The 22,909-nt window shown below is 41.0% G+C and overlaps 1 protein-coding gene and 1 long non-coding RNA gene across 16 annotated transcripts in view; one reads left to right on the plus strand and one right to left on the minus strand.

Annotated features, from left to right (window-relative positions):
• Window positions 1-22,909, plus strand: part of MARCHF10 (membrane associated ring-CH-type finger 10) — a 67,348-nt gene that overhangs the window by 18,182 nt on the left and 26,257 nt on the right. For all 13 annotated transcript variants that reach the window (XM_042844045.2, XM_042844048.2, XM_042844046.2 and 10 more), the window contains 2 exons: window positions 8,337-8,472; window positions 16,023-16,172. In XM_042844045.2, the coding sequence (XP_042699979.2) occupies window positions 8,337-8,472; window positions 16,023-16,172 (286 nt within the window). The remainder of the gene's footprint in view (window positions 1-8,336; window positions 8,473-16,022; window positions 16,173-22,909) is intronic.
• LOC122172548 (uncharacterized) overlaps window positions 1-22,909 on the minus strand; it is a 37,629-nt gene that overhangs the window by 7,538 nt on the left and 7,182 nt on the right. For 2 of the 3 annotated variants that reach the window (XR_010594749.1, XR_010594750.1), the window contains exons 2-3: window positions 8,271-8,376; window positions 6,259-6,324 (exon numbers count right to left, since the gene is read on the minus strand). This is a non-coding gene — a long non-coding RNA (uncharacterized LOC122172548). Of the gene's footprint in view, window positions 1-6,258; window positions 6,325-8,270; window positions 8,409-22,909 lie in introns of those variants that run through there. The other variant, XR_010594748.1, reaches the window with a different exon arrangement.

Consider the following 22,909-nt stretch of genomic DNA (forward strand, 5'->3'; position numbering starts at 1 on the left):
GTTTGAATAGAGACTGGGAGTGGCTGGGTCATTATACATATTGAATCTATTTCCCCATGTTAAGTATCCTCACATCTTCTTGTCAACTGTCTAAAATGGGCCATCTTGATTATCACTACAAAAGTTTTTTTTCCTCCTGCTGCTAATACCTAATTTTAATTAATTAGCCTCTGACAGTTGGTATGGCTACTTCCACCTTTTCATGTTCTCTGTATGTATATATATTTCTTACTATATGTTCCATTTTATGCATCTGATGAAGTGGGCCGTAGGCCACGAAAGCTTATGCTCAAATAAATTTGTTAGACTCTAAGGTGCCACAAGTACTCCTGTCCTTTTTGAGATTATACTTGCAAAAGTGTCTTTATAAACTTTAGAAAATTAACTGATTGTTCTATTATTCCTCACATGTAGTCCTCCCTATTGGTTGAACACTGAGCATCTGTGTGAGTAGCATGACTTTAGAAATACTCTCATAGCTCAGTTCCCATTGAAGACACAGAAGGTATTCAAACTGATTTCTTTTGTTCTAGTTGCATGCTGCAATCTACAGACAACTTCTATTTAAGCTCAAGTCACTAGATTTAATCAAAAAAGAGCAAGGAAGTCAAAATCCTCAAATAAAATGTGAGAATTATTCTCATAAGGACATTAATCTTGATGAAGACTATTTTGAGTCAATGATAATAGCTTGTTTTGGTTAGATCAGTTTTTTTCTGAAAATCTCATTTCTTTTGGTTAAACATTCAAATTTCCCCTTTTTATTTTATAGAATTGTACTAAACAGAGTGCAGTCTCTGAGGGAATCATTGTATTGAGTAAAAACAATGAGGAGTCCTTGTGGCACCTTAGAGACTAACAAATTTATTTGGGCATAAGCTTTCGTGGGCTACAACCCACTTCATCAGATGCATGGAGTGGAAAATACAGGAGCAGGTATAAATACATGAAAAGATGAGAGTTGCCTTACCAAGTGTGAGGACAGTCTAATGAGACAATTCAATTAACAGCAAGATACCAAGGGAGGAAAAAAACTTTTGAAGTGGTAAGAAAGTGGCCCATTTCAGACTGTTGACAAGAAGGTTTGGGTAACAGTAGGGGGAAATTAGTGTTGGGGAAATTAGGGTTTGGTTTTGTAATGACCCAACCACTCCCAGTCTTTATTCAGGCCTAATTTGATGGTGTCCAGTTTGCAAATTAATTCCAGTTCTGCAGTTTCACTTTGGAGTCTATTTTTAAAGTTTTGTTGTTGAAGAATTGCCACTTTTAGGTGCGTTATTGAGTGACCAGGGAGACTGAAGTGTTCTCCTACTGTTTTTTGAATGTTATGATTCCTGATATCAGATTTGTGTCCATTTATTCTTTTGCGTAGAGACCGTCCAGTTTGGCCACTGTACAGGCAGAGGGGCATTGCTAGCACATATCACATTGGTAGATGTGCAGGTGAACGAGCCCCTGATGGTGTGGCTGATGTGGTTAGGTTCTATGATGGTGTCCCTTGAATAGATATGTGGACAGAGTTGGCACCGGGGTTTGTTGCAGGGTTTGGTTCCTGAGTTGGTGTTTTTGTTGTGTGGTATGTAGTTGCTGGTGAGTATTTGCTTCAGGTTGGGGGGCTGTCTGTAAGCAAGGACTGGCTTGTCCCCCAAGGTCTGTGAGAGTGAGGGATCGTCCTTCAGGATAGGTTGTAGATCCTTGATGATGCGCTGGAGAGGTTTTAGTTGGGGGCTGTAGGTGACGGCTAGTGGCGTTCTGTTACTTTCTTTGTTCCTTTTCTTTCTTCCCTTAGTATCCTGCTGTTAATTGAATTGTTTCGTTAGACTGTCCTCACACTTGGTAAGGCAACTCACATCTTCTTAAGTATTTATACCTGCTCCTGTATTTTCCATTCCATGCATCTGATGAAGTGGGTTTCTAGCCCACAAAAGCTCATGCCCAAATAAATGTGTTAGTCTCTAAGGTGCCACAAGGACTCCTCATTGTTTTTGCTGATACAGACTAACATGGCTACCACTCTGAAACCTGTCACATTGTATTGAGTGAACTTAATGATCATGAAAGTGAGGGAACCGGACTTAGTATGGGCTAACTCTATGCAGGCTTCCCTGCACTGCTCAATCCAAGTACTACATTACCATTTGTTGAGCAGGGACTGCCAGCCTAGTCACATTTCACAGTGGTTTTATGATCCGAATAAATGGAAACTCGGCCTAGACTCTCAAACTCATTTTCACTTACAATTGAAGGGTGAGTAAGAACTGGTGTGGAGTGACTCTCACAAGGTTCATTTCAGATAAGCCATAAGACCGTTGTATTTTTATTTGAATAGATCAGAATCTTTTGAGGCAACAAAAGATTGGCTGGTGCAGATTTCAGTTATTATACTGGATATTTCCATTACATTTATGCAGCTGTTCATTGTGTAAATATCTGAAATCAAAGTTTACACTACAGATTTTTTTTATTTGTGGGACGTTGAACAGGTTGGTGATTATTCAGTAGTTTTCATTAATTAATACACAGTTCCATGAGAAAAATTCATGTGTATTTAATGAGTTTTTCCTCAAGTACTGAACTAATTCACCAGCATGCAAATGAACAAAGCTGTCTACTGATTTATCTTCTCTACAGTATGTGTAGTTTTTTTAACTTCTTACATACAGTATTTGTCAATGCATTTATTATGCTGCTTTGAAAGTGAAATAAGCCTGCTTTATACTTTAGTTTTATCCAAACTTTATAATAATATCCATCTCCTGCTAGCTGAATCAAAGTTCATACATTCGTATTTCAGACCCTAGTGCAGACTATGTTCATGCTCTTGCTTGTTCTTATGTTTGCCTCCTTTTCTGTCTCCCATATGTAATGTTTGTTTCCATGTAGTCATATTTCATATCTCTATCTTTATAATCTACATATCTGATGAAACAGTGGGAAGGCGATAGGGATTTTTCCCTATTCAGGAGAATAATTGGCTAATTTGTATTGGAATATAAGAATCAACTGAGATTTAGGGTTTTATTTACAAAACAACACTTCCTTTATATTTGGTTTTATTTGCTGCTGAAATTTTAAAACCTTCACCTAAACAGAGCACTAAAACTAAAATAAATCTCTTCAGGAGACAGATTGTTTTTTGGTGTCCTAGTATTAGATTTTTGAAAATTGTGTTTACGCTTTTCATTCCAGATTGAAAGCCCAGTGGAATTAAAATAGTGAAACTAAGTATGTTAAAATAGACAAGGAGATTAGAAGAATTTACACACTTTATAGTCTCCGTTTGTATAAACATACAAAACCATCAAAGTAAAAGAAAGGAAATTACAATGTTTGTGAGAAAATAATCAGTCACTTCAAAGCTGAATATTGTGGCTTTTTTAATGTAATCTATGCATGCAAAAGAATTATTTGTATTCATTAGCTGAAATTTACAGATTGAGCTAGTTACTGAGCATAAATATTTTTGAAATAACTGCATAAAAGCTAACTTTTATCCAACTTCTTCCTCCCTGTAATGTTCCAAACTTGCACCCTGTGCTAAAATAATTTGGACTGAACTTCTGTGACCATTCAAAATGTAATGCTTGTTGCATTGTAACAGCACTTCTGTTTTGAAAGCAGCCTCCTCAAAAACACATGTGGCCTCCCACATAAGTACTGCCTACTGATAAATGTGTTTAACAGTGAGAATTCCTAGGATGCCTAAATCTAAAAGTGATGGGGCAGACTGAGAACTTAGTTTCAGAGTGGTAGCCGTGTTAGTCTAGATCATCTTATTTGGGCATAAGCTTTCGTGAGCTAGAACCCACTTCATCAGATGCATGGAGTGGAAAATACAGGAGCAGGTATAAATACATGAAAGGATGGGAGTTGCCTTACCAAGTGTGAGGTCAGTATAATGAGACAATTAAATTAACAGTAGGATACCAAGGGAGGAAAAATAACTTTTGAAGTGGTAATGAGAGTGGCCCTGACCCTTTTAGTCTGGCACTGACCCATTTAAGTTTTGTATCTCAACACCATGATTCAGCACTGCAGCCTATAATTACCCACCAATATCTGTTACTAAAGACCTCTTTAACATAAAAGATAAAAGGCACAAAAATATCCAGTGGCAGGAAGTAGAAGCTAAAACAATTCAAACTTGAAATAAGGTGCAAATGTTTAATGGTGAGGGTAATTAACCATTGGAGCAGCTTGTTAACAATGTGGTAAATGCTCCATCACTCTAAGTCTATAAATCCAAGTTGGAAGTCTTTCTAAAAGATACACTGTCATTTACTGGGCTCAGTGCAGGAAGCACTGTGTGAACGCCTGTAGCCCTGGCATAGGGCATGCCTCCCGTGTAGCAGCTTCTGCTCAGTTAATATAGAGCTGCATATACTCCCTGTCTCAGTTTCCCTTCTCAGGAAGCCAGTAATTCCACTTCAGGCACTCTTGACATTTGATTCAATAGCACCCTTCTTAGGACTTGTTTATTACAAAGGCTCCTACAGAAGGGGCCATAACAAAAAGTCACAAATAAACAATGTACTTCTGTTTTTTGGGGTTCCTCTGAAACCTGCCTTCTATGTTCTGTTTCCCTCAGCATTCTCTCTCGGTCTTTAAGTCTCTCTTTATGGCAGGCACTCCAGCTTTCCTCCTGGAGCTAGGTTGCAATTTATCTCTTGCAGCTGGCCCCATATTCAGAGGACTGGCAGCCTTCTGCTGGTGTCTGGTCTCTGCTAACTCAGGACCCTGCGGGAGTCTTCTTACTCCTTTCAGGGTCTGCAGACATCTACCCTGTGATGAAGGAGGAGGCAACATTTATGGTGGTCCCCTTCTCTCAACTCATCCTCAATTGGCTAGGAGATAGGGGAGTTTTGTCCCCAGGGCAGCCGGAGCAGAACAACAACCAAAAAAAAAAAAAAAAAAAGCGGCCGTGCCTCCCTAGGACTGGGCGGAATGCCGCCTCCTACAAGCTGCCGCCCCAAGCACCAGCTTGCTCGGCTGGTGCCTGGAGCTGGCCCTGACTCTTTCGAGTTATAGTGGGTGGACTGACCAGTAGACATTACTGCCCTTAAGGGGCAGACTACCCAGGCAGCGGCCTACATTATCCGTAGGCTTGTCAGGATTTGATTTAAGGTGATAGATGTCAATAGATGTTGATTTCAGCTGACACTGAAATTGACCAAAAAAAAAAAAAAAAAAAAGTATTGATGTGCAGCCACCCTTGTGCCTGCAGTGACTGAGGGTCACCAGCCCCGTAGCAGTGCAGGGAGCCCTCTACAGTCCTGCTGTTTCAGACTAACTCTCATGACAGTGGAGTGGCAGAGGGCGTCCTACAGATTTAGGCCTAACTAAGGGTAAAACATTGCCATTTTAAAACAGCTCTTCATTATTTCAAGGGGGGCTTCCAAGGGCTAGATTTGTAACTCTCCAAAAGTATATCACATTTTCTTTTACTAACATGTGAGAAAAGTCATTTGTATGGACAATATGCAGAGAGGGTCATACCAACATGTGTAACCATTCACATCCACTTATTAATGGCAACTAATGTTAAAAACCCTTTAATAAAGTAAAATTATAAAATTCAGATCAGACTCTCTAAAAATAAAGAAAATAGGGGTTGAACATAGTGGTCCAGTGGGCTCAGAGTCAAGAGACAGAGTGAAATCCTGGTCCCGTTGAAGTCAATGGCAAAACTCCCATTGACTTCAGTGGGTTCAGGGTTTCACCCCTGGGTTCTATTCCTAAGTCTGTCACTGGTCTGCTGGGTTACTTTGGACAAGTCACTTCAACTCTCTGGTTCACTTTTCCCCATTTGTGAAATGGAGATAATGATATTATCCTACTTAGTGGAATGCTTTGAGATCTATGGATGAAATGTGCTTTATAACAAATTAGTAGTAGTGTTATTAACTTATGTGCTGTGGTTCCAAATTATACAATCTGTCAACAAATGTGATCAGTAGATTGAATCTAAACATCTCTTCTTGAAATCTGATTTTTGTGAGGATGAAGTGGAAAATACCAGTAATGATGGACATTAAAATCTTTATTAATAAAACTGGCCTGATCCAATAAACAGAAGAGAGATACCAAGATGGAAATTTTGTGGAATCAGAAAACATGTAGTACTTTCTCCAAGAATCCCAAATCTTTGGCCCCAACTTCATAATAAAACTAATTTTTTATTAGTTATATCTAATAAAATATATTGTTATATCTTAATCAAGTGAAGTTTTCAAGATGTTTCATATCAGAAATTCTTACCTGAGTACCAAAAACTGTTCACTGATTTGGATGACAAAATATGGTCTGCTTCCTATTGACTTATTTCTGTAACACAAACAAACAGTGCAGCATCTTGAATGTATAGCAGTGATACAATTTAAGGAAATAATCTTCATTAAAATGTACAGTTTACTGCAGAAAACTGAAAGAATTATAATCAGGGTGAAGTGTGCTTGGCAAAAGCAGTAGGGAGAGAAACCTTAGAAAAAAAATATGTACTTCAGGAAGAAATAACAATAAAACTGATGAATATCTAGTGGTCTGTGAATATCTAATATTTATCATTCTTGACTCTACCACATTACTTCCTGAGCTGTTTCTCTATAATTATTAACAAGAACCTCTACTAATAATCTGCTCTTTTATTTAGAAAATTGGGTGTTTTTGCCCCTGCATGGAAAAGTGGAGTCTTTCTTTTACATTTATCTTTCTTGTTAGCATTTATTTAGAAGATTCAAATAGATTTCTGTAATGACTCTTCCTGTACAATCATATGAGAGAGAGATTATGTACATGCATAATTTTCTGGCATACAGACATACAATCCTTCCAGTGTATATATTTCTCTGCATGTATAAATGAAGGCCCAAATTCTCCACACCCCATCTAAGTCATTGTGCTTCACATCTCTGAAAAGGGATGGGGGAAGAACTGTCCCCACTCCTTCAGGGTCTGGAGTGACAATACATTATGATCAGCATTAGGTCATCAGACACACTTCGAGAATACACCTCTACCTCGATATAACGCTGTCCTCGGGAGCCAAAAAATCTTACCGCGTTATAGGTGAAACCGCGTTTTATCGAACTTGCTTTGATACACCGAGTGCACAGCCCCGCCCCCCCGGAACACTGCTTTACCGCGTTATATCAGAATTCGTGTTATATTGGGTCGCGTTATATCAGGGTAGTATATTTAAACACTACCAAACAAACAAACAAAAAAACTGCTGTTTGGTTCCATTGCTATCATGTTGTAACCAGTAATTCAAAGCTACCTAAAATCTTTACTTGATACCAGAGCAAGTGGGAATCAAATAGGGACTGCCATCAACAAGAGCTATGAACAGGATCAATAGAAACCTGCAGAGCATATTTTTCAAGAAGTCTGAGTAAGTTTTCCCCTCAGTGTGCGGAATTGTTGGGACAACAATGCTAACGGGGAAAGCCCAGTGTTCCAGTTTGGGCACTTAATATTTGGGTACTCAAATGAGAATTTAGGAGCACAAAACACCTATTTTTATACTTAATCTCTCCTAAGCAATTTACATAGAAATCTAGATGATCTACACTCATATCCTAGTATTAATAGTAAATGGATGTGTGTAGCTCTGGAAAATTATGACACCATAGCCACAAAGATCATGCCTCTCTTGTAGAGCACAGGAGGCATAATTGTCTTGTGGAGTAGGAACATACAAAGTGTTTTGGAATTGAATAGCAGCAGTTTAGCTTGGGTGATTGCATTGTGATCTCCTTTATGGTGTTAACATGTAAATGATCATAGGTTTAAACTAGTCCTGACAGTTAACCGCTCTAGTAAAATTAATGGGAGACATTCACTCACACATGTTAGGATCATTATTTTGCTTTCTGATTATAGATTTAGGGCCAAATTCTGCTCTCAGTTCTATTGCTGTAAATCCATTGACTTCAATTGAGTTACTGCAGAATCATATGGGTGTAAGCAAAAGCAGAATTTGGTTTTTAATGTCTGAAGATGCTGATCTTCATAGTGAAGGTTCCTGCCCATTTGAAAGAGTTTTCATTTTAATCCAAGCATAGCTATTGAATTCTCTGGAAATACCTATTTTGGTATATACTTTGTATTGCTCTTAGATTTCTGTTCCCCCAGCTTTGTGGAGCTGTGAATATAAACGGGTAAGGGAAGGAAGAATCTTCCTAAAAATGGATGGTGTATTCCTTTTGTTCCTGGCTGGTGCTAGAAATTTTGCTGGTATATTGCTTATCTTTGAGCACAAAACTTCTCACCTTTTCTCACTCAGAGAGTAGAAGTTAGTTGTTCAGTCACTGATGTTTTTCTTTTTACTCTTCTAGACCTCTGCAGATGAGGGTTCTGGGTCTGCCATCAAGTCTTCTGCAAACAGATCGGACTCAAAATTTCCTGCTATAGAAAAAACATCAAGCAAGCAAAAGCAAAAACCTCCCATGAGCTCCAGCAAAGTAACTCCAGGTGAGCTAAAGAGTGCATAAAATGGAACTAGTTGCTACGGTATTGGGAATTATCAAGTACGTAGAAGATGCCTTGTGGATTCAGAGTCATTATGGTACTGCTGTGCACACTCATGGGCCTGATTCTCATTTACATTTAAGTCACTTTACACCATTCTGGCAGGGTACGTGACCTTAAAATGAGTACAAATGAAATTTACACCTGCTTTACAGCCACTGTACAACACCAGGGTGACTTAACTATAAATGAGAATCAGGCCCATATGACAAACAATCTCACTGGAATTAACTGAAACCCACTAAGCCATTTTAAAATCATTTAGTTCCCTTTTAGAACAACAGAGATTCATTTTGGAATAGCAATAAAAGGCACTGTAGGGCATGTCTGTATGTTCTGCAGTCTCACTTATTTGGCCTTGGATCTCATGTTCACAATGAGCAAGTCTTACAATCACCTGACTTCTTCGGGGCCCTGGGAGAGTTTTTGATTGACTTCAATAGGACTCTACTGGGAGCAGAATCAAACGAATATCTGGAACCCAGGGGTGTGTGTGTTAAAATAGCAACTGAAAATGTGGGATTGGTGTTTAAAACATAAACAGATGATCAGAATTAAGGGCAGCTTTCCTATCATAAATAAAGTTAATTAAAAAAAAAGAAGGATTCATAATTCTAAATAGCTGCTGTTAATACCAAAAAGTGCATGAATAAATTCTCAGAAAATGGGATACGTTTAGCCAGGATTAACTAATCAGCCTGTTGTTTTAAAGGAGTCAGTTAGTATGCATGCCACCCAATTACTTTTTAAAATGGTATTCCATTTGTGAAAAATGCTTTAAATATTTATGCTGTAAAAGTTATCCGCTAAATATATAATAGAAGGTACCTTTCCTTTGATACAGGGAGATTTTGGAAACATGGCTACATCTCCAGAGACAAACAAAACAAAACAGGCCCCCTGGAAGTGACCAGCAGCAGGTCCGGCTCCTAGGCAGGGGGGCCATGGGGCTCCACATGCAGCACCAGTTCCGCACTCCCAATGGCCAGGAATCGGCCAACGTGAGCTGGGGGGGCTGTGCCTGCAGGTGAGAGCTGCGCGGAGCCGCTTGTGTACCTCTGCCTAGGAGCCGGACCTCCTGCTGGCCGCTTCCAGGGCGCAGTATGATCTGTGGTGCTAGGACAGGCAGGAAGCCTGCCTTAGCACCCCCGCTGCCTGGGAACCGCCCAAGATAAGCCCGTATCCCAATCCCCTGGCCTCCCGAGTCCTCCCCAAAACCCAGAGCCCTTCCTGCACTTCAAACCCCTCATCCCCAGCCCCACCCCAGAGCCTGCACCCCCAGCCCACAGCCCTGACCCCCTCCCGCACCCCAACCCCCTGCCACAGCCCAGAGTCCCCCCAAACCTGGAGCCCCCTCCTGCACCCCAAACCCCTCATCCCTGGCCCCAGCCCAGAGCCCTGCCCTCCTCCTGCACCCCAACCCCCTGCCCCAGCCCAGAGCCCTCTCACATCCTGAACCCCTCATTCCCAGCCCCACCCTGCAGCCCTCACCCCAATCCTCTGCCCCAGCCCTGAGTCTCTCCCACACCCCAAACCCCTCATCCACAGCTCTGTTGCGTCACTGGCATCAACAATTTTCTTCAACTGGGTTGTCAGAATTTTTTTTTTTGAAAACCACTGATCTAGAAGATAAGAGTGATAAGTAACAGTCAGCATGGATTTGTCAGGAACAAATCATGTCAAACCAACCGGATAGTTTTCCTTGACAGGGTAACAAGCCTTGTGGATGGGGGGGAAGTGGTAGACTTGGTATATCTTGACTTTAGTAAAGCTTTTGATACTGTCTCCCGTGACCTTCTCATAAACTAGGGAAATGCAACCTAGATGGAGCTACTAGTGGTTCACAGTCATGCTGGAAGGGCATAATGAGTGGGGTCCATGCTGGGATCAGTTCTGGGTCTGGTTCTGTTCAATATCTTCATCAGTGATTTAGAGAATGGTAGAGAGAGTACACTTACAAAGTTTGCGGCCGATGCCAAGCTGGGAGGGGTTGCAAGTGCTTTGGAGGATAGGATTAACATTCAAAATGATCTGGACAAACTGGAGAAATGGTCTGAAGTAAACAGGATGAAATTTAATAAGGACAAATGCAAAGTACACCACTTAGGAAAGAACAATCAATCAGTTGCACACATACAAAATGGGATATGACTGCCTAAGAAGGAGTACTGCGGAAAGAGATCGGGGGTCATAGTGGACCATAAACTAAATACAAGTCAGTGTAACACTGTTGCAAAAAAAAAAAAAAAAAAAAAAAGAACATCTTTCTGGGATGTATTAGCAGGAGTGTTGTAAGCAAGACACGCAGTAATTCTTCCGCTCTACTCTGCACTGATTAGACCTCAACTGGAGTATTGTGTCCAGTTCTGGGCAGCACTTTCAGGAAAGAGGTGAATAAATTGGAGAAAGTCCAAAGAAGAGCAACAAAAATGATTAAAGGTCTAGAAAACATGACCTATGAGGGAAGATTGAAAAAATGTGATTTGTTTAGTCTGGAAAAGAGATGATTAGGGGTCTGGAGCATATGACTTATGAGGAGAGGCTGAGAGAACTGGGATTGTTTAGTCTCCAGAAGAGAAGAATGAGGGGGGATTTGATAGCAGCCTTCAACTACCTGAAGGGGGGTTCCAAAGAGGATGGAGCTCGGCTGTTCTCAGTGGTGGCAGATGACAGAACAAGGAGCAATGGTTTCAAGTTGCGGTGGGGGAAGTCCAGGTTGGATATCAGGAAAAACTATTTCACTAGGAGGGTGGTGAAACACTGGAATGCGTTACCTAGGGAGGTGGTGGAGTCTCCTTCCTTGGAGGTTTTTAAGGCCCGGCTTGACAAAGCCCTGGCTGGGATGATTTAGCTGGGAATTGGTCCTGCTTTGAGCAGGGGGTTGGACTAGATGGCCTCTTGAGGTCCCTTCCAACTCTGATATTCTATGATTCTATGATTCTATGAAGACAGAGGGGGCATGATAACAGTTTTCAAGTACATAAAAGGCTGTTACAAGGAGGAGGGAGAAAAATTGTTCTTCTTAACCTCTGAGGATGGGACAAGAAGCAATGGGCTTAAATTGCAGCAAGGGGGGTTTAGGTTGGACATTAGGAAAAACTTCCTAACTGTCAGGGTAGTTAAGCACGGGAATGAATTGCCTAGGGAGGTTGTGGAATCTCCATGATTGGAGATTTTTAAGAGCAGGTTAGACAAACACCTGTCAGGAATGGTCTAGATAATACTTAGTCCAGCCATGAGTGCAGGGGACTGGACTAGATGACCTCTCAAGGTCCCTTCCAGTCCAATGATTCTATGTACTGTCTGTCCTGCTTTTTTTCCTTGCCATGGTTTGAAGATGGTGTATGATGAGAGGACTCTAGGAGTTGGCTAGCAAAGCAAGTTCCTGACCACTCTTTTGTCTATTGGTACAAGGCATGCACAATGTTTAGATTTTACTGGGTGGCCTGTGCCATGGTTTGTGGGGTACGTTATATTCTATCCACACCATGGCAATATTCTTGGTGTTGTTTTATGTCACTCTATTATTGTCCTGGTACAAGACCCTCAGAGGTGCACCTAAGTCGGTGGCTTCCTCTGCCTGCGTAATGAGTTAAGTAGGGCCATGCACCAAAGATCCTCACATTCACATAGCACTAATGTTAGAGTTTATTGTACGCTGTCTATCACTTAACAGTTTCTCGTGGACAGCTCTGTTTCCAGGACTGGGGGTTGCGGTTGTAGGTCATGTTTTAAGTCACTTTTAAATGCTTGCCTTCACTGCATTGTTAGGTCAAACTATGGCTTGAGTTTTGCTCCTAACCCAGCTCCTGTTCACACACTTTGGGTATTTCCAGAGCTGGTAGTCAGACATGTTCTAGCTGTGCTCAAACTAACATGTTATGTAGAGGTATGTGCTCAGGTCTCTAGCACAGCTGTTTCACTGTGTCTCTTCACTCTCACTTGGCCTTGGACAGCTCATGTGTTGTAATCACAGTTTACTAACTCAAGTTAACTGTTGCAGTGAAGATGAGTGTTTTTATAATGGGCTCATTTTACAGTGAATTTTTGTTGCAGATGTGTAGTCTACCCCATCCCGTATGGCTACTATGAGCACCTGGAATCTCCTTCCCCTTTTCCTCTTTGCTACTGACAGCATGGTGCTGGGGAGGATACAGTGAAAGCAGTATGCAGTGATTTCAACCTGCCTGTTTGCTTTTTTGCACTCAATGAAATTCATCAGATTTCTTAATTCCTTATCTGCTATGTTTCATAACACAGTAACTGGAGAAACCAGAATGCAAGAGGCTCTTTCAGTATTATTTTAGCATACACTTTTGTGTATGAAAGTGAACATACAGAGAATTCTATTGCAGAGTGCCCAGGAGGTTTGTCACAAGCAGCAGGCCTTCCCCAAAGTACACAGTGAAAATCAATTCAGCATCGCATTAGAACTGGGGCAAATTAAAAAGCTCAATAAATGTTTACATTACTCTGTCACTTACTTATTAGACATTAAAGTTCTCAACACTGAAAATCCCACCTCTTGTGTTCCTAAATAAAGAGATATTTGTGGTACATAATTAAGCCTTAATTAAGAGTTCCTCTGCATATACGAAACCATAAACATCTCCAGCGTACTCAGCAAGGTGAACAGTCTGAGCCCTTTAATTTTAGGTATACATTAGGAGTTGTCTATTACACTGAGGCAATATCGGTCATTTCTGTTTTTCCAACTGAAAAGAAATAGATGAGATCTGTTAATTATCTTTTGGACCTAACCTTTGCACTTTCTGGCACTGCAGCTACTGGGAAAAGTAGCATTTAGTAAAAGGGGCAGAGGGTTCCTATATATTTGTTTATTGTCTGAACCAAAAATCTTCCTTCCCCTAGAACTGTCCTTTTATATTAGTGGCTCAATATCACCTCTTGATCACAGCCCAAAGTAAATCAGCTCTTCCTTCTTGGAGCCTATCTCAGCCAACCAGCTTCCTGACACTCACTAAAAATTTGATAGAACATTTAATTCCTCTTCTTTCCAAGGCCAAGTGAAAAGCAGAGCCCTCTCCTACTCACAGCTGGAAACAAGTTGCTTGGTACCAGTGCCAGGACTCCTAGGAGTGCCTTATGAATTGAAAATGCAGATTTTTTTTGTTTACTTTGGAGACATGTCCTCCCCTCCTGCATAGAAATACACAGAAGGGGAGCACTTGCATGAAGAGAGCTACAGCTCCTGTGTCCATGAAGATGCAACCTATCATTCCCTTACCTACATGGGATCTGTATAAAGAGCAGGAATATAGTCTGCCAAATACTTAGAGGCCAAAGATCCATAGAATAGGGCCTGACCCTTCAGACTCTGGGTATGTATCCTGCTCCCCATCTCTTGATGCGGCTTGACTCCTCTGGCAGCTGCACTTTTGACTCCCTGAAAGGGGTCACGGAGCATATGGGAGGAGGTAATGTTAGTCTTGGCATTAATTAATATATTGTTCATATCCACTGGTTTGTACAGGGAAAATGCTGAATGGAACAGCTTTTCCTTACCCTTCTCTTCTGCCTGGCCACACTACCTTTTTGGCACAGTGCTGAAGTCTTATCTTTATCTGGACTGGGATTGTGAATGCTCTCTAAAGTTTGGAGGTGTTCAAATGAAGATTTTTTTGTTTCAGGTCCATCTCCATATGACACTTTCAGACCAGAGATGCTTATCTTTGGCCTTTATCTTTCAGATGAGGGTAAAGCCAACTTTACAAAATTAATAATAAATTAAAAATAGTGACAGCTCAATCTGTTTAGGATCTAGCTAATTTTAAACTGGAGGCCTCTTTATCAGAGATAAAGAGTAATAATTCAAATTTCCTAATGCTTTCCTGGCAAATCCTGTTAACTTTCTCCATGGGCAGGAGGCTCATTTAGGGCCAGATTTTCAGAGAGGTCAGTACCCACAATCAGCGGGATTTTCAGAAGAGTTGAGCTCATGTCTCCAACTGTAAGTGGGTAGATTTTCAAAAGAGCTCAGCACATTAGGTGTGCGTTGGGCAATGAGCTCTTGAGAATATGGTCCTTGTTTAGGTGCTGTAAGTGGGCGCAGACTCACCCTGCAGCACCTCCTGCTGGTTGTCCTCGGGAATTATCATCCAGCCTCCAGAGCGCCCTCTTCAGGCCGGTGTCCCTCACAGGACCCCAGTGCCTCTTTAACTGGGTGCTGCACCCTGGCAGTAACTCCACAGTTCTGGGTCTCCCCCTCCCAGGGGAACCCCCACCCACTATCCCCACTTTGCCTCAGTCTTGGCTACTGCCCAGTCCCCACCTACCCCCTGTTCACTAGGGCAGACTGGAGTATAAGCCACTCATCACAGGCAAGGGGTTTGGACCTGCTGCCTCTGCCTACCCATGGGCTGTCCCGTTGCAACCCTGCACCTGTTCAGCCTATAGTCAGCCTGGAGCTCCCAGCTCCCCTGGCCCTTCCCCAGCCCTGCTCCCAATCTAGGTGTCTTGCTTAGGTCCCTGCAGTCAGGCCCTTCTCCCTCTACAAGCCGAGGGAGACTTACTGGGCTTCTGGCTCACAGTCTCTTATAGGGGCCAGCTGGGCCTGATTGGGGCATGGCCACAGCTGAGCCTACTTTCCCCAATCAGCCCAGGCTGCTTGGCCCAGCCACAGCCCTCTCCCAGGGCTGTTTCAAGCCCCGCAGGGTAGGAGCCAGTATCCACCCCGCTACAGGTGCGTAAATGGCAGCTGAGCTTTGACAATCTGGACCCCATTGCGCATGTTGAGCAGTTAGGTGAAGAACTGACTGAGATTTTGAAAATCTGAACCTTAATTTCTATGCTAGGTGAATCCTTAGTTTGTCTTTGGAAACCGACAGTTACCCCTGTGGATATGGAGGTTGACCACCAAACTGGATAGTTGGTCAGTATGTAATGAAGTGAGACCAGCTACCAAGCCTCCTAATAGAACTTCAGCTGTGATTTATTACTGGAGAAGACAGGTCTTTGTTTCAGCTTTCAAAGATTTATGGAAATTCCCACTGCTTTGAACATATTCATTTAATTAGAGCTGTTCATAAAAGTTATTTTCCTTGAAAAAAGTTTTACATTTCAAAATAGAGTTTGAAAAAATTCAAATGTTTCTTTATGGCTCTCTTAATGAAGAGAGATTGGTATTTCGATATTGCGAAGCTAAATGTGAGTTTGGATAACCCCCCAAATCTCTGTTCACTGAATATGACTCTGTATATCCAAAAAAAAAAAAAAGCTAACATTATACACATTTTGCAGGACTAAATTGTCTGGCATTTTTCTTTGAAATACAAATTTTTCTTTCTATTTTCAGTTAAGTATAAATGACAAAGATTTGCCAAAAGAGAAATCAGTGCTGATGTAGTCTCTTGCTCTGCAGAGGAAGACCTTGGAGGGACTTATCTTCTAGGTCTTTTAAGAACAAATATTTTAATGGAAGCTCTTTCCCTGAAAATATAATAAAATTACTGAAAAGGTTTTTTACTTAACAGCTGCCCAGAAGCAGTCATTATTAAGGAGGAAGAGGATGAACCAGGGAGGATTGTTGGGAAGCCCAGACACACAGAATCTGAGAAAATTGGAAGACAGAGACAGACAGGCCTCGTTGCTGCAGGCAAAGGCACAAGTTACCAGCGCATCTGGTGAGAAGAATCTCCTTTACGACTCTTTTGGTCTGTAGAAACGTAGAACTGTCTATTTCTAGGCTGCTGAGAAATGGATCTGTAAGAGTTCATTTACACCACGGTGTCCCCACTCCAGTACCATGGAGAGGCCTTAAACTGTCATTTACCTTCACTTTAAGGTCCATTTACACTAGCAATATAGAAGGGGCCTTAATTAACGGATATTCTCATATTGTCATTTGATATATATATTGCCGTAGAGGAGACATAAAAGCAATTCACTAAATAAAGTAGTTGTCTTAATAAATGTATAGCTTTAGAAAAATGTATCCATCCTCTAAATTCCATGCAGCCTATCTTTCTAAATTAAATGGCTGATCCAATTGATTGAAGAAGCCATTAAACATTCTTAAAATAACTTAAATATACTGAATAAAATAAACATTACATATTACTGCATTTTATTTTTCTGTCTTTGATAACTTTTGTATAAGATAAATACCTCTGAAATTCTAATCTAACACATGGCTATACACAACTTCATGCCTTGGAACTGGCCAAATAGGTTGCCATTGACTGGATATTCTGTTGCAGTAAAGCAGCAGACAGGGTCACACAATCATAGGGCTAAAAAGGGACCTGCACTAAGGCAGGAGCAAGTGTACCTAGACTGTTCCCAAAAGGTGTTTGGTCAACATGTTCTATAAAACCTCAAGTGATGGGAATTCCACAACCTCCCTTGGAAGCCTGTTCCAGAGTTTAACTACCCTTATGGTTAGAAAGCTTTTCCTAATATCTAATCTAATCCCTTGGTATATCTTAAACCCATTACTTCTTATTCTACCTTCAGTGGACATGAAGAATAATTGATCACTGTCCTCTTTATAATAGCCCTTTATGTATTTGAGGACTTATCAGGTGCCCCCTCAGTCTTCTTTTCTCAAGACTAAATATGTCCAATTTTTATAACCTTTCCTTCTATGTCAGGTTTTCTAAACGTATCATTTTTGTTGCTTTCCTCTAAACTCTATCCAGTTTGCCCACATCATTCCTAAAGTGTGGCATCCAGAGTTGGACACAATATTTCAGCTGAGGCCTCACCAGTGCCAAATAGAGCGATACAATTACCCTCTGTATCTTACGTACAACTCTCCTGTTAATACACCCCAGAATAATGTTCACCTTTTTTGCACATGCACCACATTGTTGACACATATTACCTGTAACCCCCAATACTCCAATTTGTCAAGGTTGTTTTGAATTTTAATCCTGTCCTCCAAAGTGCTAGCAACCCCTCCCAACTTGAGATCATCTGCAAATTTTATAAGCATACCCTCCCTTATCCAAGTCATTAATGAAAATAATGACTAGTATCAGATCTGTGGGACCTCACTAGACACATCCCCCAAGTTTGACAGCAAAACATTGATAACTAGTCTGAGTACTGTCCTTCAACCAGTTGTGTACCCCACCTTATAGTATTTCCATTTAGACCACATTTCCCTTCATTGCTTAGGAGAATGTCCTGTGGGACTGTGTCAAAAGCCTTACTAAAAATCAATATACATCATGTCTACAGCTTCCTTGTGGCCCCTCTCCCCCCATGCACTAGGCCAATAATTCTGTCAAAGGAGGAAATTAGGTTAGTTTGGCATCATTAGTTATTAACAAATCCATGCTGGCTATTACATATAATCCTATTATCCTCAAGGTGCTTACAACCTGATTATTTAAGAATTTGTTCCGGTATCAAAGTTAGGCTGAGTGGTCTATAATTTCCCAGGTCCTCTTTGTTCCCCTTTTTAAAGATAGGTACTATGTTTGGCCTTCTCCATCCTTTTGGGAACTCCCCCATCCTCCAGGAGTTCTCAAAGATAATTGCTAATGGTTCCGAGATTGCTCCAGCTAGTTCCTTAAGTCCCTAGGATGAGTTTTATCAGACTCTGCCAACTTGAGTACATCTAAATATTTCTTTAACCTGTTCTTTCCCTGTTTTGGCTTGTATACAGCCCCTTGTTGTTAACATTAATTATGTTAAGTAGTTGGTCACCATTTACCTTTTTAGTGAAGATTGAAGCAAAATAGGCCTTATGCACCTCACCCTTTTTGTTGTCATTGGTTATTAGCTCTCTTTCTCCACTAAGTGTAGGACCTACACTTTCCTTCGCCTTTTTCTTGCTCCTCATATATTTAAAGAACCTCTTTTTATTGCCTTTTATGTCCCCTGCTAGGTGTAACTCATTTTGTGCCTTAACCTTTCTGAATTTGTTTCTACATGCATGTACTATTCTTTTATACTTCTCCTTGGCAATTAGTCCATGTACTCACTTTTTGCAGGATTTCTTTTTGATTTTCAGGTCATCAAAGAGCTATTGATGCAGCGATATTGGACTCTTCCTAGTCTTTCTATCTTTCCTTCTCATCAGGATAGTTTGCTGTTGTGCCTTCACTCATGTCTCTAAGAAAGTGCCATCTCTCCTGAACCTTTTTCTCTTAGATCAGTGGTTCCCGAACATTAACAACCTACGAACCCCTTTCACGAAAATATCAAATCTCGTGAACCCCCTCCTAAAAATAAATATTTCCAGGGATTTTCTCCCTTACCTGAGCATAAATTATAGCAGCAGTGATCTTGGAAATAATTTGGGTTTTTTATGATATGCCTATTACACACTATTTATTATTATTGTCATCATTACATTATTAATTTTATTACATTATGAAAATGGCAACACTCTTCCAAGATTTCAGTTTTGTAGCTCATATCACTTCGATTAAGCCTCCTACAGTTTAATCAAGGAGTACCAGACGTGAAACAGCATGAAGGTATTTAAGAAGCCAACTCAAATAAAGAATTCCTCCCACAAGCATTCGTGTCTTGAGCAGTCCAGGCAAACAACGCACGACTACAACAAAGCTTAAACTTGTTTTTCATAATAATTTAAAAAAACAACACTAGCAGTCTATTTAATTTTAGAAACAGCAAAAAATATCAACCTCCCTTTCCATTTCTCATAAGGAGTCTTGACGTTTAAATCTCCTGAGTGTGATGGATGGAGGGTGGTAAAGCACTGGAATGGGTTCCCTAGGGAGATGGTGGAATCTCCATTCTTAGAGGTTTTTAAGGCTCGGCTTGACAAAGCCCTGGTGGGGATGATTTAGTTGGTATTGGTCCTGCTTTGAGCAGGGGATTGGACTAGATGACCTCCTGAGGTCTCTTCCAACTATAATATTCTAGGATTCTATGATGCACTTGCTTTGATCTGCATAGCTCTTGGAAGTCCAGAACCATTGGAGAAAGATAAAGTCTCAGGTCTGGTTCAGCATTGAGTCTGCTTCTGTATTTGGTTTTCAGATGTGCATACGAGGAAAATACTTATGTGAGAAAGGATGTTGTTGAAAACATTAACTAAACTATAGTCGCTTTTTCTGCCAGCAGGGTGTACTCATTTCTTAAACTCAGCCAAAAGTTGATCAATGACAGACCTCAAACTCCTTTTCAGTTCATAATCACAGGAGATCTCAATTTCTCTTTTTCCTCAGTGCTCAATATCTGCGTTGAGAAAGTATCATCATCAAAGGGGTTCTGATCCAGTCATTATCGCCTGACATAGCTGGAAAGTATTGCCTGAACATTGTGCAAAGTCCTTTTAGGTGTGCAATTATATTGGTTTTAGTGTACTGATCCAACCAAAGTTTATGTCCTGCCAGGAAGTCATGGTCACGGGGCTCGGGATGCTGGCCCCCGCGCCCAGAGTCCCTAGGGACGGCTCTGTCCGCCATTATAGAATTTTTTCTGAGAACTCCCTGATACATTTCATGAACCCCCAAGGGTTCACGAACCCCACTTTGGGAACCACTTCCTTAGATTTTCTTTCCATGGGTCCTTACCCACCAGTTCTTTGAGTTTGTTAATGTCTGCTTGTTTGAGGTCTATTATCCTTATCTGATGCTTAATTCCTTCCTTTTCTTAGAATTATGAAATCTATCATTTCATGATCCCTTTCAACCAAAATTGCCTTCAACCTTCAGATTCGCAACCAAATCCTCTCTCTCGATCATAATTAAGTTTAAAACGTCTGTCCCCCTGGTTACTTCTGCTACCTTTTGAAACAAGAAGTTGTCACCAATACATTCAAAGAACTTAACAGACATTTTGTATTTTGCCATATTACTTTTCCAACAGATGGCTGGGTAGTTAAAGTTCCTCATTACTACCCCATCTTATGTTTGGATATTTCTGTTATTTGTTCTAGAAATGCCTCATCCACCTCCTCCTCTGATTGGGTGGTCTAGAACAGATCCCTACCATGACATTGTCCCTGTTCCTCCCCACCCCCTTTTAAAGACTTCCAGCTAAACTGCCTCTTACTTCCTTCTGGACGTCAGAACAAGTATTTGTATTCTTGATATCTAATACATCACCGCTTCTCTTTGTCCCTGCCTGTCCTTCCTGAACAAGCTATGCCCCTCTATACCAACATTACAGTAATCCTACCAAGTCTCTGTGATGCCAATTAAGTCATAATTTAGTTTATATAGTATTACTTCCAGTTCCTCCTGTTCATTCCCCATACTACATCTCTACCTTGAGATAACACGAATTCGGATATAATGCGGTAAAGCTGCGCTCCGGTGGATCAAAGCAAGTTCAATACAATGCGGTTTCACCTATAACACGTTAAGATTTTTGGGCTCCCGAGGACAGCGTTATATCGAGGTAGAAGTGTACTTGCTTTTGTCTATAAATATGTAAGATGTTGAGCAGATTCTCCCACTGTTATCCCTCTTGCTGTGTCTATGACTATTGTAATTTTCCATTCCTCGCCACCCCCAACATTTAGCTCTCTGTTAAAGGTCACCATTTTTAAACCTACTTATGGGCTTTTGTCAGCTGCCCCCTTTGAACCCAATTTAAAGCCCTACTCACTACTAGAGGTCTGTTTGGGCCTAGTTTTTAAACCCAACCCAGTCCGAAACCCAACTGACCCGAGCCTGAGAAAGCTGAGTCATTTTCCAGCCCGTCCCATCCTCTCTCTCCTGAGTCAGCACCAACGTTTCCTCCTGCCTATGGAATCGGCAGCTACATGCCCTATTGCTAGCCACTACCCCCTGCTGTGCTATGTGTGCTGCAGCACGAGAGGCACTGTGACTTATCAGTACATGCATTCTACAGCACACACAGTGAGGCAAGGTGGCAGCAGCTGGCAAGTGCGGTGCACAAAGCCACCACTGCACCAACCCCATGGGCAGAAGGAGGAGAGCAGACAGGATCCAAGCATCGCTTGCTTTTCCAGCTGACCCAGACCTGACACTTGTAGTTGGGTCCTGTCAGGTTCGGGCCAGGTTGCAGTGCTCTACTCAATATGTTGGTGAGTTATGTGTGAAGATCCTGTTCTCCTTCTTAGTCAGGGGGGCCCCATAACTTCCCAGCAGTCCCCTTTCCTGGAACATCCCATAGTTGAGGAAGACAAAAGCCCTCCTGTCAATATCATCTGTGGAGCCACGCATTCATCTTGCTGTCCTTATGGGAAATGTCCCACTCGAGCAGCGTTTATTCTGTACTGTATATTACACATTTTAACACCTTAAATAGTTACTATAAAGAATATCTGTTCAGTAAAAAGTCAGAGAATTGACTGTTAACATTCAAACATATAAATATCCTAGGTTTATTATCTGGGGAGCTGTAGAAAAGTCATATTCCAAAGAGACTAAAAAACAAAAACAAAAATGTAAACTATATAGTAGAATGTATCTTTAGTGCTTATCCAAGTGCTTAAAAATTTTAAGGTGATTAATCCTCAACTCCCTATCCCTAGGAAATTGGGTAAACACAAGGCAGATATGTTAATGTCCACATTTTCAGAAGTGCACTAATTTTGTATTCCTCAGTTTTTTTTATAGTTGATGTCAATGGTAGCTACTCATGCTTAGCAACTCTGAAAATCAGTCCATTGATGTCTGTAGCTGAGCACTCAAAAACGGAGACATCCAAAATAAGTTTTTTTTTAAAATGTTGACATAAGTGACTTGACCAAAGCCCCAGAAGAAGTCACTCACAGCTCCTCTCTCATTAGAATGCAGGAGCTATTAGCTCTGTCTTGTTTGTAGACCTAGCCCCCCTCTCTCTCCCTTGCTCCTTATTCTCTCACTGTTGGGTCAGTTTAATTAAACAATTTCATTAACACCATACCTGTCACCAATACCTTTATAATAGGATAGCTGAATTTTGCCCCTCATGTGCTTTGTCTCACCTCTTCTTACCATGTTATTCTTCTTAATTGTAGAATAATATGATAAGAAGAGGCAGATACAGCCTAGTGATTTGTGAAAAGTCTGAGGTGAACACAATCTGTTTTTCCTCCTCTAAAAGCCATTACTCTCCCTGAGTCCATACTGTGTACTGTGATAAAAGAAATAAAAAGCACATGGTCATGGCTAAATGCCCTAACACGCTCATGGAATGTCAGATGATGTTACAATAGACACAGGATCTAGTTCCATTTTCTTACTCATTTTTAGTCATACTTGGAAAGTTTTGACAAAGGATGCCTTCCCATTATGACTGATGGTCTGCCCTCTTCTAGCCAAACTAAATTGGCTATTTTGGATACTGTAATGGAGGACAGGCTATATCAGAAATCTTTTTCAGGTCTTGGTCCTTGATTTTCATTCATGCTAGGTTAATGGTGACTAAAAGTGATTGATTGCTGTTCAGTGGTCTTTGTGAAATCAGCATGTCTCAGTCCTGT

Source organism: Chrysemys picta, chromosome 24 (genome assembly GCF_011386835.1).
Source record: "Chrysemys picta bellii isolate R12L10 chromosome 24, ASM1138683v2, whole genome shotgun sequence".
Classification (NCBI taxonomy): Eukaryota; Metazoa; Chordata; order Testudines; family Emydidae; genus Chrysemys; species Chrysemys picta.